Source organism: Meles meles, chromosome 13, assembly GCF_922984935.1.
Source record: "Meles meles chromosome 13, mMelMel3.1 paternal haplotype, whole genome shotgun sequence".
NCBI classification, from domain to species: Eukaryota; Metazoa; Chordata; class Mammalia; order Carnivora; family Mustelidae; genus Meles; species Meles meles.
In genome coordinates this window covers 45,106,781-45,134,309 of record NC_060078.1, presented here as the reverse complement: position 1 = coordinate 45,134,309, position 27,529 = coordinate 45,106,781, and the positions used below count along the sequence as shown (strand labels likewise).

Here is a 27,529-nt window from a genome sequence, read left to right as displayed (position 1 = left end):
ATGACATAAATTTAAGAGGATGAAGAGACCCAATAACTTTAATCTAAAAACCTTCTGCAAAACAGTACTATCTCTTCAGTTTGAAATAATGTCCTAATTAAACCATCTGGGAAAAAGCCCATGTGCAAATACAGCCCATCTGATCCTCAGAGTCATCACAATAATTTCCTGTTCAGGAGTTCCAAGCTGTGAACACAAAATTACAATGTTGTTCATAAATGAAACTGAGTATTCTATGAAGAAATTTTAGTATTTAGCACACACACAAATGCAACTTAGCTTTCTAAAGTTTTTTAATGATGATAAAATGATTTTTTTAAATTATTTACATTTATTCTGTATTATATTTTAAAGGAAAAAGGAATTTTAAAACTAAGTCTTGAGTACCTGTTACCCTGTGTCTTAGTCTTAACTAGGACAGATACTTCATTTTATACTTTATCTCATTTAATCCTCACAAGGCTTAATGTTGCATATCATAATATCTATGTTATGGATAAGAGAACAGATTCAGAGAGGCTGAAATTTAACAAATATTTGACAATGGTTCTACCACAGTCAAGTTCAAAATTATTTGGCATGTACTTATTCTTTGCCTTTTTACTTAAAAGCTATGCTGGCGATACTAAGCCTAACTGTTCAAAAAGGGACATGAGTAGAAGAGCAGTTTCAAAAATGAGTGTTTTAAACATAGAAATAAATTACTGAAAAAGATAAGATTACTTAAATGAACACTGATTTACCTTGAACATAATAAGAAATGATGAACAGATAGGCTCCCAATAATCTGATGTAAATATACAGCTGAGTCATTGTTCAATTTTAATGTTTCTTGTATACTGTCACCTCTAATAATTGGTCCTGTTATGTCACTAATTAAATGACTTTTATCCAAATGACTTTCTTGCAAAAGGTCTCAAAACTTGATAATGACTTCAACTTCCACTGCTTTCTCTTGATTCCTGTAAGATAAAAATACAAAAAAGATAATGAATATAACTGAATTCTGGAAAGTTTTCAAAACTAAGAGAGAAAAACAAATGCTCAAACATACCTTTAAATAATGAAATACATTTTGGGGTTGGAGAGAGGGAGAGTGAATTGGGAGAGGAGAAAAGGGAGAGAGAATCTTAACCAGGCTCCGAGCCCGGCATGGAGCTAAAGGTGGGGCTCAATCTCCTAACTCTGGGATCATGACCCAAGCTGAAATCAAGACTTGGAAGCTTAACCAACTGAGCCACTTAGAAATGAAATACATTTTTAAGGGATAAAGCTATCTTTATTTCCAACAACAAAAAGGCACTGTAATTCAAAAGCTTAAATAATTCAGTAAATAGGTTGCCACCTCTCCTGATCTCAGAGTAATCATGTAAAACAAGTACACTAATAACCCCGATAGTCTTTTCTGGCCGCTCTAATTATTTTATTAGTAACAATTTCTAAATATATTAAGAATAAAGCAGGAAAAAATGAATTTAAAATATGAAACTATTCTTCAATAATCTTTCAAATCCTAATAGATGTGATAAAAACACCTCAAATCTTTGCAATAAATAATTTATTCCATAGAAGAGAAAGGCTACCTAGATAATCACACATATTTAAATATGCAGTGTTGTTCATCATTAAAGCAACAGAAATATATCTTAAAATTATTTTCCTAAAATATTGCAAATCTGACTTCATTAGTATAAAATTGAGCTTTTAATATGGATGATGTGAAACATAACCTCCCAGGTTAAGATCTGGCAACTATAAAATAGTTGAAATAGGTAACAAAAAAACCCTCACTAGTTCGTATATAGATGAATATAATTCTATTTTTTCTCCCATCGTACTGGTTCAGACAATTGATTTTATTGATTTCAGCCTGAACTATTTCTGAATGAAAAAGATTTTATTCATTCTTGACACAATTACCCCTAGCATGATTTCTACCACAAACAACCTGAGCTTTCTATTTTATCAACCTAAGAATTTTTCACTTTACTTAGCTCTTCAAAGGCACAGTATTGAGGAAATAAGGCTTATAGAGTGTCATCTATATTGTGTATTTTAATATGGCTGACTTCTAAAATCTCTACAATTTCTCACTTCTCTACTATAAAATTAAATTGGTTCCCATCTACATAATGCTGGGAGAGTAAGATGTAAAATCTAAAATAATTACAGAAAACATCTATAATGTGACTTAATAGCATTTCCTGGGAAAACTCCCTTCTTGAAATTACACAACTGTGATTCTAGGGATACTTGTTCCAGGTTTCAAATTCAAAAGCAGTTTGCAGTATAATTCCAACCCTGCTCTCCCGTCATATTTCTATTTGCTTATTAAGTATCTCTACTAGAATTACACACCACTCGTCTAAATCAAAAGTGTTAACTTTCCTTCTGAACCCTCTAGGCCTGCGTCCTTCTGCATTTACTATCACAGAGGAAGGTGATGCCATCTCTTTGGTCAGCCATGGCAAAAACCCTGGCATCATTTCTGCCTCTCTTACTAGCTACCCACTCCCCACCCTGCTCTGTAGTTCCACTCACTTCCACTCACCAAGAACCCCAAGTTCATATGACACATCAGTGCAAGGTGCTAGAATACAAATATGAGTGTGACAGTCCCTGCTTCAAGTAGCTCATGGTCATGGGCAGAAGACTGATTGCTCTGACTGGTTCCCTCTTCAAGACTCATTGTTTCCTCACCGATTTATTGAAAGCTGGTATGTGGTCTCGTATCAGTAGCAGGACAACCAAGGCATCCTGCAGAGCAGCTGAGGAGACTCTAAGCACCTGCCACAGTCATAGCCCCTTTCACTGGAAGGGGATTATGTGTGATTCTTCCCCATAAACATCTGTGACTGCTATGCTGGGCACAAGTTCAAATCCTGATCTCCCTGAAATAAGTAACCTGACCTCTCTGGATGATTTCTTCATCTGTAAAACTGAAATTACGTTATTGACTCATCATGATTTTAAGAACTAAATGAGGTAATAGCTAATACATATTCACCTCTAATTATGTACTAGCACCATTATAAATGCTTTGAATATAATATTTATTTATCAGATCATCACAACCACCTTATGAGGGAGGTGAGATTATTATTTTAACAGATGAGGAAACTGAGGCAAGCACAATTTAAGGCATTTACTGGTAAGCGGCAGGGCTCTAATTCTACTCAAGAAGCTCAGAGTCCAGAGTCCATGTGTTAGCTGCTACCCCAGACTGCCTTGCTGTATATTGTAGGTAGGTCATACAATGTAAATTACGTATCATAAAGTAGAAGAGCCTGGTATAGAATAGGTGCTCAATAAAGTTTCCTCCTCTCATACATGTTTATAATATGTCACAGGAAGTAACAGGTGTGATCTATAACAATCTGTCTTCAAGAAATTCTGATAGACCAAAAAAAAAACAGCTATCAGCCAACAGAAAGCTAAAGGTAAAAATGGCTTCAATCGTCTCATTTGTAGTCTAACAATGGAAAAGCCTTAATCTTTAAAAGAAAAATGTTAGGTTTTAGCTGACTACCAGCTCCATATGCATCACTGTTTATGACAACTGCTAAGACGCGAAGGCAGCCTTATCAAGCAGGGATAGAGGCACACTGCTGTAATCAAAGAGGGTCACCACTTTCTTCATTCCACCTGGTCCGGCTTCTTCAACACTTCAGAGAGGAATGACAGGAATGCAAAGAACAGGGAAATGACTACAATTGAGATTACAACTCAAAGATCGGGGGGCCTTTGCTCACAGAGTATCAAAAGAACAAAGTGTGAATGCACCTCTGTCAAGGACATGACAGACATGACGGAAAGGAGTGATTCATCGGATTCCTTCTAACGGTGAAGTCCTGCAGGAACAGTATTCTTGCCACTGACTATTAATTTATTTCCTAAGTATTTATTAAGTACCTATTATATACATGATTCTGTACTAGACACTGAGAATATACTGATGAGGGCAAAACAGGCCCAGCCCTCACGGAGCTCATAGTCATTAAACAAGACAATTAAGATAGGCACTGAACAAGACAGTACAAATCATATGTAATCATAACTTGTGCTAAGTGTGAGGAAAGAAAAGTGCCAGGTCCAAGAAAGGCATGGGGTGGTGACCTAATCTCATCTGGAAAGACTAAGGGAAGCCATGCCAAAAAGCCACATTTAAGTTGACATCTGAAGAATGAGAGTCAGGTAAAGAAATTGGGGTGAGTTCTAGGCATAAGGAACAGCCTATACAAGGATCTTGAGGCAGAAAAGAACAATGGAAGAATGATATTTCTGGAATGGTGAGAATAAGGGGTAGTTGGTGGGATGTGGGTTTGAAGAAATAGGAAAAACAAGGACCAGATGAGGCAAGAGTGTATGAAGAATATGGGATTTAAGTCTAAGTGGGATGGGAAAGCAATTATCTGGTGTCTATATAATGGACTGAAGGGGAAAAAAGCCGAAGCAAACAGACCAGTGAGAAAGACAGTGTAGTAGTTTAGGAGAGGGACAATGGTGGTTAAGATTTGGGTAGTGGTGGTATAATGGACGGGTTCAAGGTATATTTCATAAGCAGATTTAATAGGGCTTAGTATTGCATTAGATGTGGGGGTAAAGGAGAGTGAGTGTCAAAGAATATCTCCACATTTCTGGCATAAGCAATTACTGAAATAAGGACAAGCAGATTTTGAAAGGACCGAGAAGAAGAGATCAAGGGTTCAATTTTAGACATTTGAGATTACCCAAAGGGAATGTCTAATGGGCATGAAGCTTAAAGGACACTTTAGGTACTGAAGATACCAATCTATTACATCAACAGTATAGAGTATTTGAAGCTATGGCTTTGTATGAGATGGCCTTCTAAGAATGAAAGAAAAGAGGGCCCCAGAACACCAACATTCATTTGAAAACGGGATTAATAAAAGCATTAACACCACATATCTTTATTAGGCATTCACTAATAAAATAAGTTCATGGTCTAGAACCGACCGTGTGCAGTATTAATGTAGTGCATATTAGCACAGTTGGATAATAAACCACTATTCACAAGTGATACTTCTTCACAGGTTAAAAAAAAACAACAATCTACCAAAAGAGCACTGCGGTGATCTAAAACATGTCCATGAGTGCTGTGACAATACCTTCAACAGGAGGAGCCTACTTCCCCGCCTAGAACTCCCACTGGTTTTAATGAGTCACTTCTAACAAATAAAATGAGATGGAGACCACAGAGTGAGACTTCAGAGACTAGATCATAAAAGCCATTTTCTTTTCTTTTTTTTTTTTTAAACAGATTTTATTTATTTATTTGACAGATCACAAGTAGGCAGAGAGGCAGGCAGAGACAGAGAGAGAGGAGGAAGCAGGCTCCCTGCGGAGCAGAGAGCCCGATGCGGGACTCAATCCCAGGACCCTGAGATCATGACCTGAGCCAAAGGCAGAGGCTTAACCCACTGAGCCACCCAGGCACCCATAAAAGGCATTTTCGATTCCACCTTGCTCTTTCTTGAGAAACCCACTTTGAGGGAAGCTAGCTGCCATATCATCAGGACACTCAAGCAGTCTTACCTGGAAGGCCCTGTGGCGGGGAGCCGTGGCCTCCCGCCAGCAGTATGGGAGTGAGCTGGCTTGCACATGGATGCTGCAGCCCCTGGGAGGCTTTCAGGTGACCGCAGCTTCACCAGCACAATTCATAAGACTCTATCCCAGACCCATCCAGATAAGCCCCTGGTGGATTCAGAAAATGTGGAAGATCATAAATGTTTGTTTTAAGCTGCTAGGTTTTGGGGTAATTTGTTGGGTGGCAACAGAAAACATTCACTGCTATCTAATATAGTCATTATAAGAAATCTGCTAAAATAATAAAAAGCCTAATCACTGTAAGTTATTGCATAGGCAACTAAAAAACAGAAGTCTGGAAAGCACAGTCAATTCAGAGCATAAAAGCGGAAGTATAAGACAGTCACAATGCCCAAGGAACTAACTGGTAAATATAAGTAACACCTTTCTTTCAAAGGAGTAACCAAAAGTAAGCTCTTTCCTTTAAAAATTATCTCAACAAATAAGGTTCATTCTTGTGGGAAGAAAACCATTGCAAGTTCTACTTCCTATACTGTTAAACACATTTTAAGGTATGAGTTCCAGAAAGATGACATCAATTTTATGTTCTAGGTAGAGGTACTTCTCATGTAATATCCTGGCAAATGTAAGAGAGTGAATTCTGATGTCAGTCTACTGGTTTCAAGTATCAGCTCCAGCATTTATTGCGAAGTAATTTCGGAGAAGTTATTCAAGCTGTCTAAATCTCAGTCTCCTTAGCCACACACTGGGAATGATACTACTAACCCAAATGAGTTAGCATCGTGCTTCTCAGTAGTAACCATCTGTTGTTACAGTTGTAATTACTGTTATTAATAATAAAAATACTGATGACTTTCCCCTTATTTGTCCCATCATATTAACTGTTTCTGTGATCATGACATAGCAAAACAGTAGCGATATTTTGCAATCATTCCTGAAACAGAGTATTTTATAATTCTAACATCTGAAAATAACAGATTTTAAATTTCTAGAATAACTCATTGGAATTTTTATATTAAATTTAAAATATCTAATCTTGGAAAGCTAAGGATATAAGGAAACGAAGACATCTGAAATCGCCACATAATCAAAATTTCAAAATGATGCTGGTGTTTAAAAGTTATTTTAAAATATTTAGTTCAAATAGGCATTGAAATATACTTTCCATTACTACATACATAGATTGGTGCTATTCCTTCTTCAGGAAAATAAATCTATGGCAAATTATTTAATAAATTATAAATAATTTCTTTTTAAATAAAAAATTACAAAGCTTGGTAAACAGAAGTAAGGCTGAACCAATAGTTCAGTCAGAATAAAGAAACAGGAAAAGGCTGAAGTCAGCTGAAAAAACAGATGAAAGTCATTCTTTCCTCTTCCCGTTAAGCCCCCCACCCTTAATTTTTACTCTCTAGTAGTGAGGTTTGGGAATTTTCAACAAGCTGGCCAGCTGCCAATTCCATGAAGTAGTGAGGAGAAAACTCCCCCTTCAGGGGTCCCTCCCCCTAGGCAGCTCCAGGCGCCTGGCCTGACAAGCTTTCTGAGAAGGACTAGACTCACTGCAGACTTTCTGGCTCCAGGGCCATTGTTTACGTGGCTGCTTTGCTCCTTATCCAGAGCTTAGATTAGCATAAGAATATTGTCCTTTCTCTTAACCAGCAACCCATCTATTCCTTCCCCACTTCGAACCATCTCTCCCCCATCAATCCCTGAGCTAATATACACACAGACAACTGTAGTAACACTGCTCATGGCTATTTTTATGTCAGTGTGAAAAACAATCTCACCCAAATCTAAACATAAACCTTAAGAAAAAAACATGCTTAAATAAAGTTATGTAAGTGTATCTGTGGTAATACACGGGAATCTCACCAAAATGTCTGCCTTGGGAGGCTGTGCTGTGAGAATGTGTGATGGGTGAGACATTCATAATGAGGTCTTTTGGAAAGTCTGAAAAAGGAGCAAAGAGTACCAACCATCTCACTGAATTCTGAGCTACAAGGGAGGAGAAGTTCCACTTTATAGAGACATTTCTAATTTCCATGTCTTCTACACCTTGAGGTCACTAATTTCATCGTCACCACTGAAGTTACTTCCTAACTAGACTTAGCCTTTTCCCAACGCTCAATTATTTATTCAAAGCAACTTTAACGCATTTAACCTTTGTACTTCTGCTCAGTCGTCCCCTCTTTATTCAAAACCTTTCACTTTCCTTCTGGGCCAACAAACCATTCTCCCCAACACAAGTATGAATTCTTCCAGGAACAGAAAGGCAAACCAAACAAGTACAGCATTATACATTGCTGATGGATTTATACTCTTACATCTCACACCTGGGGCTCAATATTAGATGCACAATAAATGCTTCCTGGTCTATGAACTTTTTTTTTTTTTTTTTAAGATTTTATTTATTTATTTTGACAGAGAGAGATCGTAAGTAGGCAGAGAGGCAGACAGAGAGAGTGAGAGGGAAGCAGGCTCGCCGCTGAGCAGAGAGCCCGATGTGGGACTCGATCCCAGGACCCTGAGATCATGACCTGAGCCGAAGGCAGCAGCTTAAACCACTGAGCCACCCAGGCGCCCCTGAACTTTTTTTTTTTTAAAGGAGATCTATATTCAACCATTCAACTTTGTACTACAAATCCCCTAACCTACTTGGTCCAAAGGTTTTTTTTTGTTGTTGTTGTTCATTTATTTCTATTAAATGAAATGGCTTGCAAATAAGAACCAGATTAGGCTATACATCAATCTTTGGCACGACTGCGCTCAGAAGAGAGTCTTACTGCCATCTGTCCAAAGAGGGGTCTGGGTGTTGTTCTGTCTCTCCTCTGGAAAAAGCACAGATGACCAAAAAACAAGCGAAGTGAATCAGTGGTTGCAGAGATGCCTGGGAGGAGCAGGGTTTGGTCATCCCCATTCAGGTGTATTAGGGGAAACGGTGAACAATACTACCTGTGTTTTCTGCACAGTATTTTTACACAGATAAAATCAGTATAAAATGGCAGTGAAGAGTTCAAGGTCTAGCATACGACAGATCTAGGTCCTCTGTGTAGATTAAATGAGAGAAACTCATAAATATTATTTAGTGGTAACTTTAGGTTAGCATAGCCCGTCTTTGTAATTTGCAAGTTAGTTTTATGTGCATTAAACCATCTGTATGACCCTTACAATAAGTAAAATTATTCCTACTCTGACAGAGGAAAGACAGGCTCAGAGAGCTAAAGTGACTTGAATTTCATATAGCTAGCGACTTGGGGAACAACTAAGCCCCAGGTCTTTGAACCCCAAGGGCCGTGTTTTATCCAGTCGGTACATGAGTAAATCCATCAAAGAGGAAACAGGAAGTTAGTTTTTATTGAGCCACGTAAGATTTTACTTCAACTTTACAACTCTGCAAGGAAAAAGTGAAGCACAGCCGAGTTAAGAAACTTGCCCAAGATCACACAACCAGTTAGAGTCAAGTCTGGTGCTGACAGAGCCCAAATTCCACCCACTGCTGCAAAGTCAGTAGGAGGCAGGTAATGAGAAAAAAAACCCTGAAAGTAGTATGCTCCTCATTACACACCACTGCTGCTCAGAAAGGGGGAAAACTCTCAACGCTCTACTGTATGACACGGAGCTGGGATAATGCTAACAGGTCTTTTCACCAGCTAGCTCCCTCACAGGCTCTGCCAACAGGGGAAAGAGAGAAAGCTGGAAGAGGGAGAAGGGACTTGCTTCCTCCAGACTCTGCTGTTCCCCTGTGAGCTATCTGAGTCACACCCTCCGCAAAGGCAGCAGCCAGCAGGTTTTAGTTTCCAGCTTCCTGCCACACTTCCAGAACCAGGCTCATGGCTCACATTCTGACCCAGGGGTGCCAGCACCTCAAAGTGTGAGAGCCAGCACCTCAGGACCTATGTTCTGAGCTCCTCGGGTGCCAGCTGCAGCTGGGCTCTGAGCTGCCTCCACAGGGGCACACATTCTCCAAGCATTTAGGTTCTGAAACCTCAGTCTTTTTGGGGTGGTAGCTGCTTCCCACATGACCATTTCTGCTTAATCCCAGTGTTTCGTTGGCTTTTTCAATTCCCTAATACCTGTGTATTATCCCTATATCAAATTCTTCCTGTGAAAACAGCCACTGTGGTTGCTGACTGGGCCCTGATTGATACAAATACTTCAGAAAACAGACCTCAGAGACTGAACAGACTACACACACACCACACACATTTTTATATATATTCACTTCACTAAGCAGAAGCCAACAACATAGGTAACATTTCCCAAGTGCTTATAAACTGCATTTTAATATGTATATTCAAAGAGTTCTAAGATCTTCTGACCTCAGGAATGAAATCTTCTAGACTCAGTACATTTCACTTCTTCTCCCACAAATAATTATAACCTACCAAGTTAGAAGTTTGTTCGGGTTTGGCTGGGCTTCCTATTCTAACCTATGTGACCCAAAGTCAAAATGCCTAAAAGAATACCAAAATTTGGTTCTCAAAACAGATTTCTCATTTCCGTAAGCAAGATTACATGTAATCAAAGAGTTTCTGGGTTAACTCAATAAATAGCTGTGGCCAAAAAACTAATTCAAATGCTAGATCAATCTTACAGTGGAATATATCCAACTTCCAGAACTAAGGAGGGGGGGAACAAAGCAGAACTTCAAAAATAACAAAAAAACCTCTACCCATATTTCACTCAGGAAGCTAAATCAAAATATGTCTGTATTTATGCCCTCAATATGAAAAATCAACCTTTCAAAACAGTCATGAGCTTTTTTTTTTTTTAAGATTTTATTTATTTATTTGACAGATCACAAGTAGGCAGAGAGGCAGGCAGAGAGAGGGGGAAGCAGGCTCCCTGCTGAGCAGAGAGCCCCATGCGGGGCTCAATCCCAGGACCCTGGGATCATGACCTGAGCTGAAGGCAGAGGCTTTAACCCACTGCCACCCAGGCATCCCAGTCATGAGCTTTTGCAAGTGCGTCCCTCCCTAAAAAGATCTGGAAATATGCAGGTGACTTTTCAGTTGGTGATAAAGGACCAAAATAGAAAACGCAATACAATGTGCAGGTATGATCCCTCAAAACAAAGCGCTGTCTCAACCAAATGTCAATAGTGCTCTCCTTGTTGAGAAATATGGATTCTTGACTAAATGACCTGACTACTATTTTTCATTATCTAAAGGCTCCTCTGTGGTTCTAGATGTCCAAGGTGCGATAGTATTAGGCCTCTAGTTAGAAAAATTACCTTGATCAAAATAATGTCTAAATGCAATTTTACTTTCACTTTACTTTTTTTCCCCTCTCTTTTGACCACTTAAAAAAGATTCCTATTCTTGCTGTATTAACCACAGTACCTGCATAAGGCAAAAACAGCTGAAAATCAGTTTCTTTCTACTTTTATCTTTATTTACAATTAAAAAAAAAAAAAAATCAGGAGCACACAGGTTTCCCTGAAGCTCCGGGAGTAGAGGCTCTGTCCCAGACTAAGCCACTCAGAATATTCCATCCTCCGCGCCAGAATGAAAAGTTCAGGGGAAAGCCAGTCTAATATAGTCTCAGGGCTGTGGCTAGGCCTGCAGAGACACCGTCCCTCTTCAGACTGAATAGGCCCAAGAAAACAGCTGCCCAAGAAGCTTTTGGCAGTTATGTTGGCACCAGAAGGGGAACCAGAAGGCAGAGCCAGGAGACTAAAAGAAGCCAGGTCCTTACAGCCATCAGTGAGCAGCAACCTTGCCGGAAGCCTGAGTAACAGGCACTTTTCAGTTTACAGTCAATAAATTCCCTTTTATTTTTTAGGTCACAGGGAGTCAGTTTTTCCTTTAGAACCAAAAACATTCCAGTCGATAGGAAGGTTTAAGAGAAAGGAACACTTAAGTATTCTGGGTTAGATTAGCATAAAATGAGTAACTCTGAATAAACAACATAGACAGGTATGAGCATTAAAGATAGCTCCAGTAGTATACAAATTTACCTAATAATGTGTCCAGCAGCTTCATAATTTATTACTCCTGGTCTTTCTCCTCTTACCCTCCAAATCTGCTAGCCCCCTCAGTCTTTCCTACCTCAGCTAATGGCCTCTCTACTTTTCAAGTATCTCAGGCCCAAAATCTTGGGAGTCATTCTTGGCCATTTCCTCCTTCCTTCTCATACTTCATATCCAATCTCTCAGCAAACCCTGCTGGTTCTACCTTCAAAATATACCTGGAACCTATGAGCATTTCACCACCTCCCCTGCTCTCTGGGGAGCAACACTATTTGCCTGGATTACTGAATAGCCTCCTAACCAGTCTCCCCACTTCTACACTTGTCCACTACAGTACATTCTCAACACAGTAGCCAAAATAGTGACAGTAAGCACACTAGGTCACATCACCCCCTCTGCTCACTCACAGTAAGAGCTGAAGTCCATAATGGCAAGCTGAAGTCCGTAATGGCCTCTAGGACTCCAGCTCCTCCACTCCAGCTGCACTGGTCTCCTTGTCCCTGACATATACCAGGCCTGGCTCTGCTGCAGGACCTTTGCATTCATGGGTCCCTCTGCCTAGAACATTCTTCCCCTAGACAACTGTATGATTTGCTACCTTACTTCTTCCAAGGGCTTACTCAAATATCCCTTTCTTATTAACAGTGTTCCTGCTCACCCTATTTAAAACTATAATCTTAACTTCACCCCTGGCACTCCTAGCCTCCTTCCCTGATATATATCTATTTTTTTTTCTCTTCAGCACTTGTCATCCTACAATTTGACATACAATTTACTATTTATTTTGTTTACTGCTTGCTACCTGCTCTAGAATGTATGCTCTATAAGGGCAGGGGTGTTTTGTGGTTTTTTTTTTTTTTCACTCTGTATTTCTAGCACCACGAAGAGCTTTTGGCACATGGCTGGTATTAAATAAATATTTGCGGAGGGAATTTGAATATAGCAGAAGGAATTAAAACATCACGCCAAATTTTTTAACTTTTATATACAAGTGAGACCTTCCCAAACAGGCTGTACTGTGGATAAACTATTCAATTTCCTTATCTCAACACAACTGAAATGATACAAAAACCACACCACTTCCTCCTGCTCACTTTGAGCCCTGACTTGTGTCAAGATCCTGTGAGGAAAATTTTCCACTCTTTTCACTGCATGTACTCGAGTTTGAGATATAAATTAAAAGGTCTTAATAAAGTCTTATATAAGTAAACAAAACGTCTCAAGATCCAAAATATTGCTTAAGGCAAACAATGGCCTGGGTTATACTTTGACAGTACCACATAGTTAAAGCAAGTTAAATAATTGTGGAAATAATCACAGACAAAAAGAAAATACAGCCTTCTCTTTGGTACAAACAACGTGGTCTGACAAAAGGAACTTCAAAGGACTATATAAACTCAACTGCAATATTTCAGTAAGGAGGCACAAGTAAAGGTTCAAAGGTAACATTTATATATGTAAATTGTAAGTCACCAAAGGCCCTGAATAAGACCAGAGGGTGTTACAATCAGATCTTTAGTAATTCTTCCCTGTATTTAACCACAAACTATAGGAAACTAAACCTTGCGAAATGTAGGTCTACAAAAGAACACCCTCGAGATTACAAATTCCAATTTATTAAATGGGAAGCAGCACCTGGAAACCCAGGAAGCACTTCTGGCCTATGGACAAAACATCTACTTTTTATTTTGTTACTCTGTGTCAGAACATTACCTCCACTAAATGTGCTGGTTTAGAGTACTTTGCCGAAGAAGTTCTATGGCACTGGATGTACTTTTTTTTCTCCTTTTAGTATCTTTCAGCTGAGATACCTAGTGTAAATACCTACCAACTTACATGTTTATTTATTTTATTTTTTCTTTTTTTAGAGAGAGAGACAGCACAAGCAGGCAGAGAGAGAGGAGGAAGCAGGCTCCCTGCTGAGCGGAGAGCCTGATGCGGGGCTCGATCCCAGAACCCTGAGATCATGACCTGAGCCAGGCAGAGGCTTTAACCCACTGAGCCACCCAGGCGCCCCACATGTTTATTTTTTAAAAAGGCAAAAACTAAAACAGAAATTAAAAAGCAAAAAATAAAAAGGGGTGCACGGGTGGTTCGGTCAGTTCGGTGACTAACTCTTGATTTCAGGAGTCAGGTCAAGGTCTCAGGTTGTGATTTCAAGCCCTGCATCAAAAAAATACATTTTTTTTTTTTTTTTTTAAATAAGGAAAGGATAATACATAGCATGGTCTTTTAGGGGACCTAAGAGTTAGTTTTAATTCTGCCTTAACCAGCTAGCTGATCCTGGCCAATTCAGTTCCCTCTCTGAGTCTTAGTAATACATAAACTCGAATAGCTGCTTCTGTTGTTGCTTGAGCAAATAAATCTGCAAGGCAAAAGTCCAGAAGTAGGATTCTGGCTCTGCTTGTAGTCTTGGTAGATATTTTGGTAATTTCACTGGAACTGTACCACTTTGTACTTCCAAATACAACACTGATATATGGAAAATTTTGGGGTGTCTGGGTGGCTCAGTGGGTTAAAGCCTCTGCCTTTGGCTCGGGTCATGATCCCAGGGTCCTGGGATCGAGCCCCACGTCAGGCTCTCTGCTCGGCGGGGAGCCTGCTTCCTCCTCTCTCTCTCTCTGCCGGCCTCTCTGTCTACTTGTGATCTCTGTCAAATTAATAAATAAAATATTTTTTTTAAAAAGACAATTTTTAAATACTCTTGAAGGCACAGTATACACTTTAACACAGGGAAAGACATACTACATTAGGTATAGAAAGCCTCAATATCATATATGTCAATTCCTCCTTAGAAGTTCCCTTCTAAGTTTGCTAAGAGTTTTCAACATAAATGGGGTTCAATTTCATTGTGTTTTTCTCCATCTATTGATATGATCAGTGTTTTCCTCCTTCAATGCATTAATGGATTATTTAATTAGTAATGATCCATATTAGTGGATAAACTAATCATAATAATCCACATTAAGAGCTTTCTTAAAGAGTAAACCATCTGTGGTAGTTCTTAAAGATGTCCCCAAATCTTTTCACATTTGTGAAAGTGGGCTATATGATAGATGAGTGTATGCTAGATTGGATAACTCCCTTTTAACAAACAGCAGAAAGTGGAAGTGACAAAGTATGTGCTCTGTGAGTAGTCTTAAAAGGCAATACAGCTTTCTCTTTGCTCTTTCCTGGGTCACTCAATCTGGCTGAGGCCTCCTGCCAATAGCCATTTGAGTGTACCACCTGGGAAGGAGATCCCCTCCCGACCCCCCAATCAAGCTTTCAGATGAATGTAGCCCCTGCTGACATCCTAACTACAATCTCATAGGATACCCTGAACCCAGTGAACTGCTCTTAGTGTCCTGTGTTACGTTTTCGTCGTTTCAAGTCCCTAAGTTTTGGGATAAATTGTTATGCAGCAATAATTAACACACTATCCTTGGATTCCTGGGATAAATTCAATTTTGTCATTATTGAATAATAAATTGTCTGGTCTTTGTCCCTAGTCCCTAGAAGGGAACCCCTAAAGTAAATCTTTGGAATGTCCCAGTATTAGCAGTGTCTTTGTTATGCACAAGTCTTATAGATCATACCTGATTTTATGACTCAGGATGGAGGCTGGTCACCAAAATGGCAAACCATGTGATCAGAGGGTTGGAGAGGGGAGAAGGCTGAATACTGAGTTCAATTATGTGGCCAATTATCCAACTATACCTACACAATGAAACACCATTAAAAACACTATATACCATAGCTAAGATAAGTTTCCTGGTTGGTAAATATATCAATGTTCCAGGAAGATGATATACCCTGATTCCCAGCGGAGAGGATGCTCCCCATCTGGAACACTCCCAGACCTCACCATATGTGTCTCTTCATTTGGCTGGTCCCAATCTGTATCCCTTAGAATCAAATAATCATTGTACATGTACCACTTTCTTGAATCCTGTGAGTCATTTTACTTAATTGTCAAAATCTGAGGGTATCATGGAATCCTTCTGGATTTGTAGCCGGTTTGTGAGAAGTCCAAGTAGCCTGGAAACCCCCAAACTTGTTAATGGCATCTCAAGTAAGGGTAATCTCGTTGGGAACTGTGCCCTTATATCTGTGGGTAGGTATTATCAGAACTGTACCACAATATTGTAGATACAATTGTTTAAATACACTCCTAGATTTGTTTTGCTAATATTTTGTTAGGTTTTGTATCTATGTTCATAAGTAAGACATGCCTATTGTATTATCCATGTCTAGTTTTGATATCAAAGTTATACTAACCACATAGCATAAGCTGAGGAACTTTCCCTATTTTGCTGTTCTCTGGTATAATATATATAAATTTGGATATATCTACCACTAGAGTAGTTTGACAAAAGTCAGTCTTAAAATCATCTGGACAATGGAGTGTGTGGTTGGGTCAGATGATGAAACATGTGACTTTTGATTTTGGGGTTGAGTCCAAACTCCACACTGAATGTAAAAATAAACTCTTTAAAAAACAGTAAAATCATCTGGGCCAAGGGTTTATCTGTGAGTACATGGGAGGGAACTGTCTTTCAATATAAATCAAATTTCTCTAATAATTATTAAAAATGCCAGGTTTTCTATTTAGTCAGAGTCAATTTATTCTTTTTTTAAAAGAAAATTGTCATTTTATTTAAATTATAAAATGTACTGACATGAAGTTACTCAAGGTATTCTCTTATTTTTAAGAAAAAAAATCTTCTATATTTGAAGTTACATTCTCCCCTTTACATGCCCAATACTATGTGTGCTTTCTGGGTTTTTCTTGATTGTTCAAATGGTTTATCTTATTAGCCTTTTCAAGAACCAGTTTTTGGTTTTTGTAATCCTCTCTTATGTGTCTTAAAAAATATTCTTTCCATTAATTTCAAACCCCAATTCTACCACAGATTAACTAGAAGCTTGCAGAGTTTCTCTCTGTGCCTCAGTCCTCTCATCTATAAAATGGGAATAACAACAGTACTCACTCCACAAGGTTATAAAGATTAAATAAGAAAATACATTATATGTTTATAAAAAAAAAAAATTGGAAGGGGAGGCGAACCATAAGAGACTACGGACTCTGAAAAACAACCTGAGGGTTTTGAAGGGTCAGGGGTGGGAGGCTGGGGGAACAGGTGGTGGGTAATAGGGAGGGCACGTTTTGCATGGAGCACTGGGTGTTGTGCAAAAACAATGAATACTGTTACGTTGAAAAAATAAATAAATTAAAAAAACAAAACAAAAAAAAGATTAAATAAGATAATCCTTATAAAGCATATGGAACAATGCAAGGTCTAGACAGTAAGTGTGGAGTGTTTTGTTTTTGTTTTTTAAGATTTATTTATTTGAGAGAAAGAGGACAACACACATGTACAAGGTGGGTGGGCAGAGGGAGAGGGAGAAATTTCAAGCAGACTCCCAGCTGAGCACAAAGCCCAACACGGACTTTATCCCACAACCCTGAGATCACAACCCAAGCCAAAACCAAGAGTCACTCAACTGACTACACCACCGAGAAGCTGCAGAAATTCTGGCTTTTACCTTCATTATCTATTTATCTCTCTTGAATTTATTCTGTTGTTCTTTTCCTAATTTGTTAGATGTTTAGCTTACTAGTATTTTTAATATGAGTATTTAAGGCTTCAGTGTGTCAGGCAAGTATTAATATCCAAATTTTCTTTATTGTTTAGTTCTAAGTGGTTTCTGATTTGTATTGTCATCTTACTTTTCACCTGTGGGATTACAGAAGTATGTTTTTTTAAAGGATTATTTATTTATTTATTTATTTGAGAGAGAGAGAGAGAGAGAGCAGGAGCTGGGAGGAGAAGGAGAAGCAGGCTCCCTGCCAAGCAGGGAGCCAGATGTGGGGCTCGATCCCAGGACCCCGGGATCATGATCTGAGCTGAAGGCAGATACTTAAACCAACTGAGCCACCCAGGCGCCCCTATTACTCATTTTTAACTTAAGTGCATTTCTTGGCAGAAAATATGGTTGATATGATTATTTGGAATGTATCAGAATTATTTATATTTTGAAATGTATTAGAATTTGCTGAACATCCTAGTAAATGGTCACATTTAATAAATGTTAACGTCTAGAACAAATGAACTTGTCATATTCTCTGCTTAAAAATCCATGAATATTTGCGTTTTAATAGGGTGGAATTACCAAGACATAAGAAAAATTGTTAGAATCTGGCTTCTGCAGGGTTTTCTAACACCATCCTCCCAATCCTCCATATCCTTACAATGCTTCAACTATACTGAAATCACTGTAGCACTCTATCTTCAGGCATTCCCTCAGACTTCCATTCTTCTGCACAGCATCTGGGCTTTACCAGGTTAACTTTAATTCATTCTTCAAGACTGGATCTATGAGTAATCTCAGCAGGCAATCCCTGATCCTTACTCATCAGGCTGAGAGAGGTGTCCTATCTCTGTATGGCCGGTGCACCCAGAACATGTACCATAGCTGCTTCACAGCTCTTGGCTAACATTCATTTAAAAACTACTTATTAATTCCTTGGTATGTGCTCTACACTTCTTACACAACAGTAAATGAAGCAGATATAACTCCTCCTATTAAGAGACATACATTGTCAGGTGATGTCTGGACTTATCTTGCAGCTTTTGTAATCTCCATTTTCTGGCATACTACTAAGCAAAGCAATACATGTTCAATAAATGAATAAAAAATATATTAATATCTTAATGGAAACATAACTGAAGAGTTAAACCCACTATAAAAACCACATATATACTCTAACATTCTTTAGAAGTATACTGGCATCTGAAAATGCCTCTCCAAACCAGTAATTACCAATCCAACAATCTCTATCCAAGTACTAGCTCATGAACTTCACTCCTATTATCACCTCTGGTGACTCCTAGGTATAAGAGAAAAGAAATTTAGATCCAAGTCCTGAAACAGGGAACCTAAATATACTCAAAAGCTCTCTTCTTAAAATATTTCTGGCTTATTTCATGTTTTGAATTATCTTAGCTTTAAGTTCATTAGGTTTTTCTTATCACACTTTTTTTTTTTTTAAAGATTTTATTTATTTGACAGACAGAGATCACAAGTAGGCAGAGAGGCAGGCAGAGAGAGGAAGGAAAGCAGGCTCCCTGCTGAGCAGAGAGCCCGATGCGGGGCTCGATTCCAGGACCCTGGGATCATGACCTGAGCTGAAGGCAGCGGCTTAACCCACTGAGCCACCCAGGTGCCCCCACACTTTTTTAATAGTATGAAATAAGAAATTTAATATAGTCTACCTACTTCATATATATTAATTCATTTACTCCTCTTACTAACTTTATGAGGCAAGTATTCTCATCATGAATAATTTTATAAAAATCTGAAAATAAAGCAGTGTATGATTTTTTTAGAACAGTATTAAATACCAAAATTAATTTAAGAGGAAGTAGAATACCTAAATACACCAAGGTGACAATAAGAAGTAGAGGTCACCCTACTGGAAATGGGATGACGGGTAGTAAGAAGGGTGGTAGAGAAGGACAGCAGTGAGGAGGAACACAGGCTTTGGTGTATACTGTTCAAGATTTTATATAAGAAGAGCTCATCAGATCTCCTTATTAGTCCCTTACAAACAAAGAGCAGATGGGAGCAAGCAAGGGAGGAAACAGATGAACTCAAGAGTTAAACTGGAATTTCTGAGATACCTGGATTGAAACCCACATTACAAACAGGTGACAGTGTAAGACCTAGAGCAGGAAGGAAGTACTTGAGATGGAGGATAAGGATAGGAATTGAAATGTCACTACAGAAGATGAAAAGATGCTGCTGAAATCCTATGGCATGCTCTCCCCCACAGATCACATATAGCTGTAGTAACACAAACAGCTACCTGAACCTGAAAGTACCCAACACAGAAAAGATCAAATAAGAAAGCCAGGAATGTACCTGCCAACTTCAGTTAAGAAGAATGGATTCTCAGGGGCACCTGGGAGGCTCAGGTGGTTAAGTGTCTGACTCTTGATCTCAGATCAGGTCTTGATCTCAGGGTCGTGAGTTCAAGCCCTGTACTGGGCTCTGCACTGGGCACAGAGCCTATATACATACATACATAAATAAGAATAATATTATAGTTATGAAGAGGCATTCTTCACTAAAGACAATGGGAATAAGCTTTCTGTCTCCCTTGAGGATGGGGGGTGGGAGTAAGTGGATAGCATAATAACCCAAGAGCCTGAGGGCAAGGTCCATATGATTATAGGATGAGTTCTAAATTTCTCTACAGAAGAGAGTAGGTGTGGGGTGCCTGGCTGGCTCAGTCAATTGAGCATCTGACTCTTGGTTTTGGCTCAGGTCATAATCTCAGGGAGTCTGCTGGAGATTCTCTCTGTCCCTCTGCCTGTCTCCCACCCTGAGCTTTCTCTCTCCCTAAAGTAAAGAAATCAATCTTTAAAAAAAAAAAAAAAAAAGGAGAGGAGGTGTAAAACTAAACTTTTTTTTTTTTTTTTTTAATTTTATTCATTTACTTGACAGAGATCACAAGCAGACAGAGAGGCAGGCAGAGAGAGAGGAAGGGAAGCAGGCTCCATGTTGAGCAGGGAGCCTGATGCGGGGCTCAATCCCAGGACCCTGAGATCATGACCTGAGCTGAAGGCAGAGGCCTTAACCCACTGAGACAACCAGGCGCCCCAAGACTAAATTTTTAATGGTGTGCTGGGAGATACCAATAGAAAGGGTAGAACTCAACGGTAAGGGTAGAACTCATCTTTTCTTCAAGCGTGGAGTTATAACTGCTTTTGTGCAATGCAGGGTTTTAAAATGCTGTTAGAGCTAACAGATCCACTACACTGCTCAAGAATCTAGCAGTTGCCAGTGTGTGGAGGCACTGAGACTCCTTCCAGAGCTCCTAGAAATCAGTAACAGTTTGTTGGCTCCACTGTTAACAGCCCACAGCAGAAACACTCCAACTTCTATCCTGATTGGTTTGCCACTGAACAATGGATGCCTATAGCCAAAACTAAATAAATGCTTAGGGAACCCAAGACCCCCAGAAGTGAGTGCAAAAAAATGCAATTTGCTTAAAGAGAACTCAGCAAGCACAAGAAAAGCTAAGCTCAAAATAAGAACAGGTGGCTTCTACTTAGATGGAACAGAAGGGAATGGGCAATAGTGCTCAGGCAGGACACCCAGGGCGTCAGTCCCACCAGTAAAGGAGAAGCAACTCATGGATGTCAGAGTACAGGAGCTGTCAAGCAGGATACCAATGCAAGATTTTGCCCCCAAAGACAAGGTCAGAGCATTTCAAAGAGGGTATTATGCCAACAGCACGCCAATGTGAAGAAAGGGGACATCTCTGGGTTTCTACGGTGCTGGCAGATGACGTGCTTCTCAATTATTGCTTTTCTCCTAAGGAACTCAAACATGAACAGCTTTAAAAAAAAATCTTAAAAGAAAAAAAAAGGAGTGGGGCACCTGAGTGGCTCAGTAGGTTAAGCATCTGCCCTCCACTCAGGTCATGAACCTGGGGTCCTGAGATCACGCCCTGTGTCGGGCTCCCTGCTCAGCAAGAAGCCTGCTTCTCCTCCTCCTCCTCACTTGTGCTGTCTCTCTCTCTTTGTTACCTAATCTCTCTTGGGTGGCTCAGTGGGTTAAGCCGCTGCCTTCGGCTCAGGTCATGATCTCAGGGTCCTGGGATCGAGTCCCACATCGGGCTCTCTGCTCAGCGGCGAGCCTGCTTCCCTCTCTCTCTCTCTCTGCCTGCCTCTCTGTCTACTTGTGATCTCTCTCTGTCAAATAAATAAATAAAATCTTTAAAAAAAAAAATAAATAAATTTTAAAAAATTAAAAAAAAAAAACACTAACAGCTATGCAACCAATGAAGAGCCAATGAAGAGGGCCCAGCAAGAAGTGTATACTCCACATTCCTTATCATGACCCTTGCCCTGCACCTCCTCTTGAGGAACTCAATCTTTGTTCAATCTTTTTATATCCTAATTGAAAATTAATGCTCAGTGAAAGATGACTTTAGATGTCATCTAAAGTCTAATTGCATTAGAAAATTTTTTTAAAGTTCTGAGTCATCAGAAGGCTGATGGACCAGAAAAGAAGGGGCTCTCAGCAGATTAAGCTGCAGTGCAAAGCTGTCCTGAATTTCAATCAACTCAAAGGTACTAGAGATAATCTGTGGTAGACAGAGAGGTCATGCAGAATCTCTGACAAGTTCCACTAGAAGAGATGGAGGATAGACATCTAGACCTTCTGAGGCAAGGATATGACCTCTATAACGCTGTATGAAAGTGTAGCTCCTGGCATGATATTGGGCCCCAGTAAGGAATGGAACCATGGAAGATCCAGGATTTAGTGACCAGAGCTACCCATCATGATCCACCAAGTCCCAAGGTCAGGTGCAGCAGCAAGTTACTTAATGCTGCAAATGGTATTTCTGTAACAGGACCGAGGCAGTTCTTGAGGGCACTAGTGAATTCCAAGTGGTAGCCCAGAACCTCACATCACTAACTCCCATCACACAGATCTCTTTACTTTTGCTCACACCAACAACTGTATGGTAGGTTCCTGGTGACCAATGACAAAAAGAAAAACCTGGGGCCTGGCTGCCAGTGACAAGTCAAAACTGGACCACTACCGCTCTGCAGCCTTCCTTGGAGGACTCTGAAAGACAATGAAGAGAAATTCTCTTGGCAGGCATGGTGAAGGGAGAAGTGACCAGAGAAGAAAAAACATGGACTCCCTGGGAGTGGCAAATGATATGGCTGACTGGTTAGGGGGATGGAAACACTAGAAAATAAGACACAAGGCACCTGAACAAAAGGCATGTTGATGGCTCTACGAGAGTCAGTGCAAAGTGTTGATCTTTATGTCTTATGGTAATGCCCACCACAAAGCACTAAAAGAAGAGGTGTGTTTAACACCATTCCCAACTACAGAGGAAATGACTGGTCAGTTAACTACAGCGAGCTTTTGCTGTCAGCCATCTCAATGCTTGACCAACAGGGCCATGAATGGAGGAGCCATGGTGAAGGGAGGAAGGCTTTACACAGGCCCAAGAGCATGAGCTCCTCCTTATGAAGGTGACCTAAATACTGCCACTCCAGATGCAGGTTTGTCTTCCTTGCCCACGTATATCTCATGCCAGCACCATCGTCCCAGGGTTTACAGATTAGCGCATGAGGAATATCAATTATGGCCTCAGAACCAGCCACAGTAGTGGGGACTATAGCTTGTTCCACTAACCCTCCTATTTTGGAGATTTCTTTTAGCAGTTACAACCAGCCGAAATTTGAAGCAGACTGAGTGGGCTTACTGGAACATGAGGTAATCTGAGTAACAGAAGGGGCAGGCAAACACTTGTGGCGCTATCCCCTCAGCCTGCCTGCCACCTCAACACAGCTACAGCGGGTAGTTCTCTGCACTGCTCGACAACATCTGACACCAAGCCAAGTAAGCCAAGATGCTGCTGTTTTGTTGCTCAGGGTTTTCTCCAAACCTAAAGAAGACTGCCCAGCAGTAAGTAGACATTGCCATATAAATGCTAGCATTAAGGATCCAGGAGCAGCCTTCAATGAACAGAAGATTAAAATCAGTGGATAAACGTCCCAGCCCCCTATCCTTTGGTGAGACAATACTAAGGTGCATTCAGAGGGTTCCCAGAAGGACTGAACCCCAGTTTCCCATAGTGGTAACTAGCTCCTTAACTCACTATATGTAACCTCCCTCACATGTCCCATTCTCTCATTTCTGTGTCTTTGGATCACCTCACAAATAAACTGCCCAGCCATTAAGTCCTTTTCTCAGGTTCTACTTTCAAAGGAGCCCAGACTAAGAAGCGGTGCAGTCAGGACTCAAACTAAAACCACTGGCTCCTCTGCCTGTGCTTGAACAAAAGCATGCTGCCTCTTTATAAAGTAGCAGGACCCGGTGCAGTACACTGTGGGGCACTAAAGGTAAAAAGCAATGAACATGTAAGTATATACACAGCAACAGGGAGATTTTAACATTCTAGTGCTGAACAAAACAGTGGAAAATAGGGGCAGACCATATGTAGCAAAACCTAACTGAGTCAATTAAATACATATATACGCACACACCAGTAACACTATACATTCATTCGAGGACATAAAGCAAACAAATTAGAGTGGTTTCCTACAGCATGAGATGAAAAAGAGGCAATCAAGAAGAAAGGAAATGAAATAAATCATTTGAGGGATTTTTAATAAAGAACAAAATAATTTTGCTGCCATAAACAGAAGATGTAATTAACTCAGGTTTCTGAATCACAGTCTGAATGTACTGTCACAGTATTAAATGGAAAAGTTGGTATTACTTGATATTATGAATTGGAGGTTCTCAAAGCAAATATACAACTGTGAACATACTTTTTTTTTTAAAGATTTTATTTATTTATTTGACAGAGAGAGATCACAAGTAGGCAGAGAGGCAAGCAGAGAGAGTGAGAGGGAAGCAGGCTCCCCGCCGAGCAGAGAGCCCGATGCGGGACTCGATCCCAGGACCCTGAGATCATGACCTGAGCCGAAGGCAGTGGCCCAAACCACTGAGCCACCCAGGCGCCCCTGTGAACATATTTTTAAAACTCAACTGTTAACGATCTGAAATGATTCCAAATACTACCTGCAGCACCCATTCCACACTTCAGGAAACACTGCTGTCACTATTCTGGGATAAGGGGCTCTTTTAAAAAATATATACATATAAAGGTAATAGAGTACAAATATTAATTACTTTGAGAATTTAACTATATTGACTTTAAAGAGAAAACCTGATAATAATTCAATCACAAAGCTTTCCTCAATAATGTAACATCTTCCAGTTACACAATGTATAATTACAAAACAGTGACTACTTAATTTTCAATATGAAATGTTGGAATGTGTCTATTTCAAAATCCTAAATCATTTATCAATTAAGGGTTGAAAAGAACTTTAGTAAAAGCATCAAGATTAGTTTTATATCATGAGGTAACTAAGAACCTCACTATAAGATATTTCTCTAAGGACATTACCATACTAATGCTTATCTGTTAACTTGAAACCACTGAATTCTGCTTCATTAATTTCTTCACAGATCCCAATTCACTGAACAGTGATTCCATTAAAATAAGATACCACCCTTCAGTAAAAGTGTCAGAATTATACTTAAATATTTTCAGCTCAGGTCATGATCCTAGGGTCCTGGGATCGAGCCCCGTTATCGGGCTCTCTGCTCAGTGGGGAGCCTGCTTCCCTTCCTCTCTCTCTGCCTGCCTCTCTGCCTACTTGTGATCTCTGTCTGTCAAATAAATAAATAAAATCTTCAAAAAAATATTTTAAACATTCTTTTACTAAATAGTACATAGTATTTAAAACTACAGCAAAAGAGATGGGGCACCTGGGTGGCTTAGTCATTGGGCATCTGCCTTCAGCTCAGGTCATGATGCCAGGGTCCTAGGGTCAAGTCCTGCATTGGGCTCCCTGCTCGGCGGGAAGGCTGCTTCTCCCTCTCCCACTCCCCCTGCTTGTGTTCCCTCTCTCACTGTCTCTCCCTCTGTTAAACAAATAAATAAATAAATAAAACTACAGCGAAAGAGATAAATATGAACAAAACAGTATTTCTTTTTTTTTCCCCGAAAGATGTTATTTATTTGACATAGAGAGAAAGAGAGAGGGAGGGAGAGCAAGTTCAAGCAAGGAGGAAGGGCAGAGGGAAAGGGAGAACCAGACTCCGCTTAGCAAGGTGTCCAAGCCAACACTGGGCTTGATCCCGGTCCCCAGGATCATGACCTGAGCCAAAGGCAGCCTTTTAACCAACTGAGCCACCCAGGCATCCCAGAACAGTATTTCTTTCTTTAAAAACTGCTCTTTTAAAAAAGGGAATTACTTTTTTAAAATTACTTTAAAAAGTAAGAGTAAAAAGGCAATACTTTGCTTTTTTCATAACATCTCCCTTACAATATGCTAAGATTTGAAAAAAATGTACAAAAATATTTCTTGCATATAAATAGATGAAGAAACCAGTAAGATGGTAGAACTTTAATTTTAATGTTTCTTTTTTTTTTTTTTAAGATTTTATTTATTTATTTGACAGACAGAGATCACAAGTAGGCAGAGAGGGAGGCAGAGAGAGAGGAGGAAGCAGGCTCCCTGCAGAGCAGAGAGCCTGATGCGGGGCTCGATCCCAGGACTCCGGGACCATGACCTGAGCCGAAGGCAGAGGCTTTAACCCACTGAGCCATCCAGGCGCCCCTAATTTTAATGTTTCTTTACACTTTGATCCAACCAGATTTGAAAAATTACTTATGTTTGCTATTGACACCACCCAACATTATCTGTACTATCCAAACAGAATGCATAGGCATCATCACCTCTTTCCAACATCCAATCAGAAATTACTATTCCTTTTTCCTTGACAGTATCTATTCCACATGGCCTTTCTTTTCCATTTCCACTGCTACTATTGGGATTCAATTCTGATTACTTCAAACCTAACAGCTCCTACAACCTTCTGGGCTTCCTGACTCCTCATTCCATTTCTCTAATGATATACATTCACAAATCAATGTTAGCACAATTTCCATAAAGTAATATTTTATGTCACTCTTCCTACCCTCTCCAAGATCTCTACTATATTCTTAGGGAAATATTCATTTTCTATCAATCAGCTTCTCTAGAAATACCTTTTAATTCTTTCTTTACCTACCCAAATTCTTCTCATCTTCCAAAACCTCAAATAATCCCTCCTATGTTCTGTCTGTACTTCTCAGTGCTATAGAACTCTGATTAAGAAGTAATGATTTACTCTTCTGGCATTTATCACTTTTACCTGGCAGTGTTGGTTATCATTACTCATATTACTTATACACGTACCTTACAGATACAACTAGAAACAGAGGATGGGGACCATGTTCTTTGTTTTCTGATTTCTCCTTTGCAACTTGCCGTTACATAGATTAACAAGGACCAAAATAAGTAATACCCTGCAGAACAAAAGTAAGTGCTCTGGAGCCTTAAACTAGGAAGGAATATTTCTTAGAGTCAAAAGAAATATAGATCGGGGGGGGCACCTGGGTGGCTCAGTCAGTTAAGTGTCTGGCTCTTGATACTGATTCAGGTCATGATCTCAGGGTCATGAGATCAATCCCTGTATCAGGCTCCACACTGGACATGGAGACTGCTTAAGATTCTCTCTCCCTCTCCCTCTGCCCCTACCCATTCCCTTCACCTCCAGCACTCATCACATGCACTCACTTGCTCTTAAAAATACATCTATAATATTTATATATTATTAAATATTAAAATATTTTATTTTAAAATATTTTAATTAATTTTTTATTTTAAAATTTCAAATATTTAAAATTTTAAAAAATAAATAAAAAGCCTAAATAAAATTTAAATGTTTTATTAAATTTTTAATTAAATTTTTATTTTCTGGTATTTTAATATTTTAATAAATATTATAAAATGACATTTACATATTTTATATAGATATACAGATACAGATCAGAAAGGACCTCAGGAATTGGCACTTGAGGTGGGTCTTTAAAAGTTGACAGGCCTTCCACAAGAAAGAAAAGTGGAAAAAGCAAGTCAGAAGAAAATAATATGAACAGAGCAGAGAGAAATACAAGGCAATTTCAAATTACAAGCAGAGGGGTATACATGCAGGGGTACAGAAGAAAATTAAACATCTGCTAAATAACCAATGTTTACAGGGTTTTTTAATTTCTGGTTAAGGTCATCCCTACCTTAATCAAGTGCCTCATTATTTCTCGCTTGAAACAATTAGGAGCATCCTACTTGTCTCTGCTTTTGGGATCCGTCTCCCCCTTCCAAACTATCATCCATATCACTGCCAGATTAATTTTATTTTATTTAAAGATTTTATTTATTTTATTTTTAAAGATTTTATTTATTTATTTAAGAAAGACAAACAGATAGAGATAGTAAGAGAGAGCAAGAGCAGGGAGGTGAGGGAGATGCAGGCTCCCTGCTGAGCAGGGAGCCCATCGTGGGGCTCGAT

The 27,529-nt window shown here is 39.4% G+C and overlaps 2 protein-coding genes across 2 annotated transcripts in view; both read right to left on the bottom strand.

Moving 5' to 3' along the window:
* BMPR1A (bone morphogenetic protein receptor type 1A) overlaps positions 1-954 on the bottom strand; it is a 34,670-nt gene extending 33,716 nt beyond the window's left edge. The window contains exon 1 of the mRNA XM_046027110.1: positions 744-954. Within this exon, the coding sequence (XP_045883066.1) occupies positions 744-813 (70 nt within the window). The 5' untranslated portion in view covers positions 814-954. The remainder of the gene's footprint in view (positions 1-743) is intronic.
* LOC123955043 (translation initiation factor IF-2-like) overlaps positions 832-27,529 on the bottom strand; it is a 108,735-nt gene continuing 82,037 nt past the window's right edge. The window contains exon 5 of the mRNA XM_046026589.1: positions 832-962. The gene's annotated coding sequence lies outside the window, so the exon portion shown is untranslated. The remainder of the gene's footprint in view (positions 963-27,529) is intronic.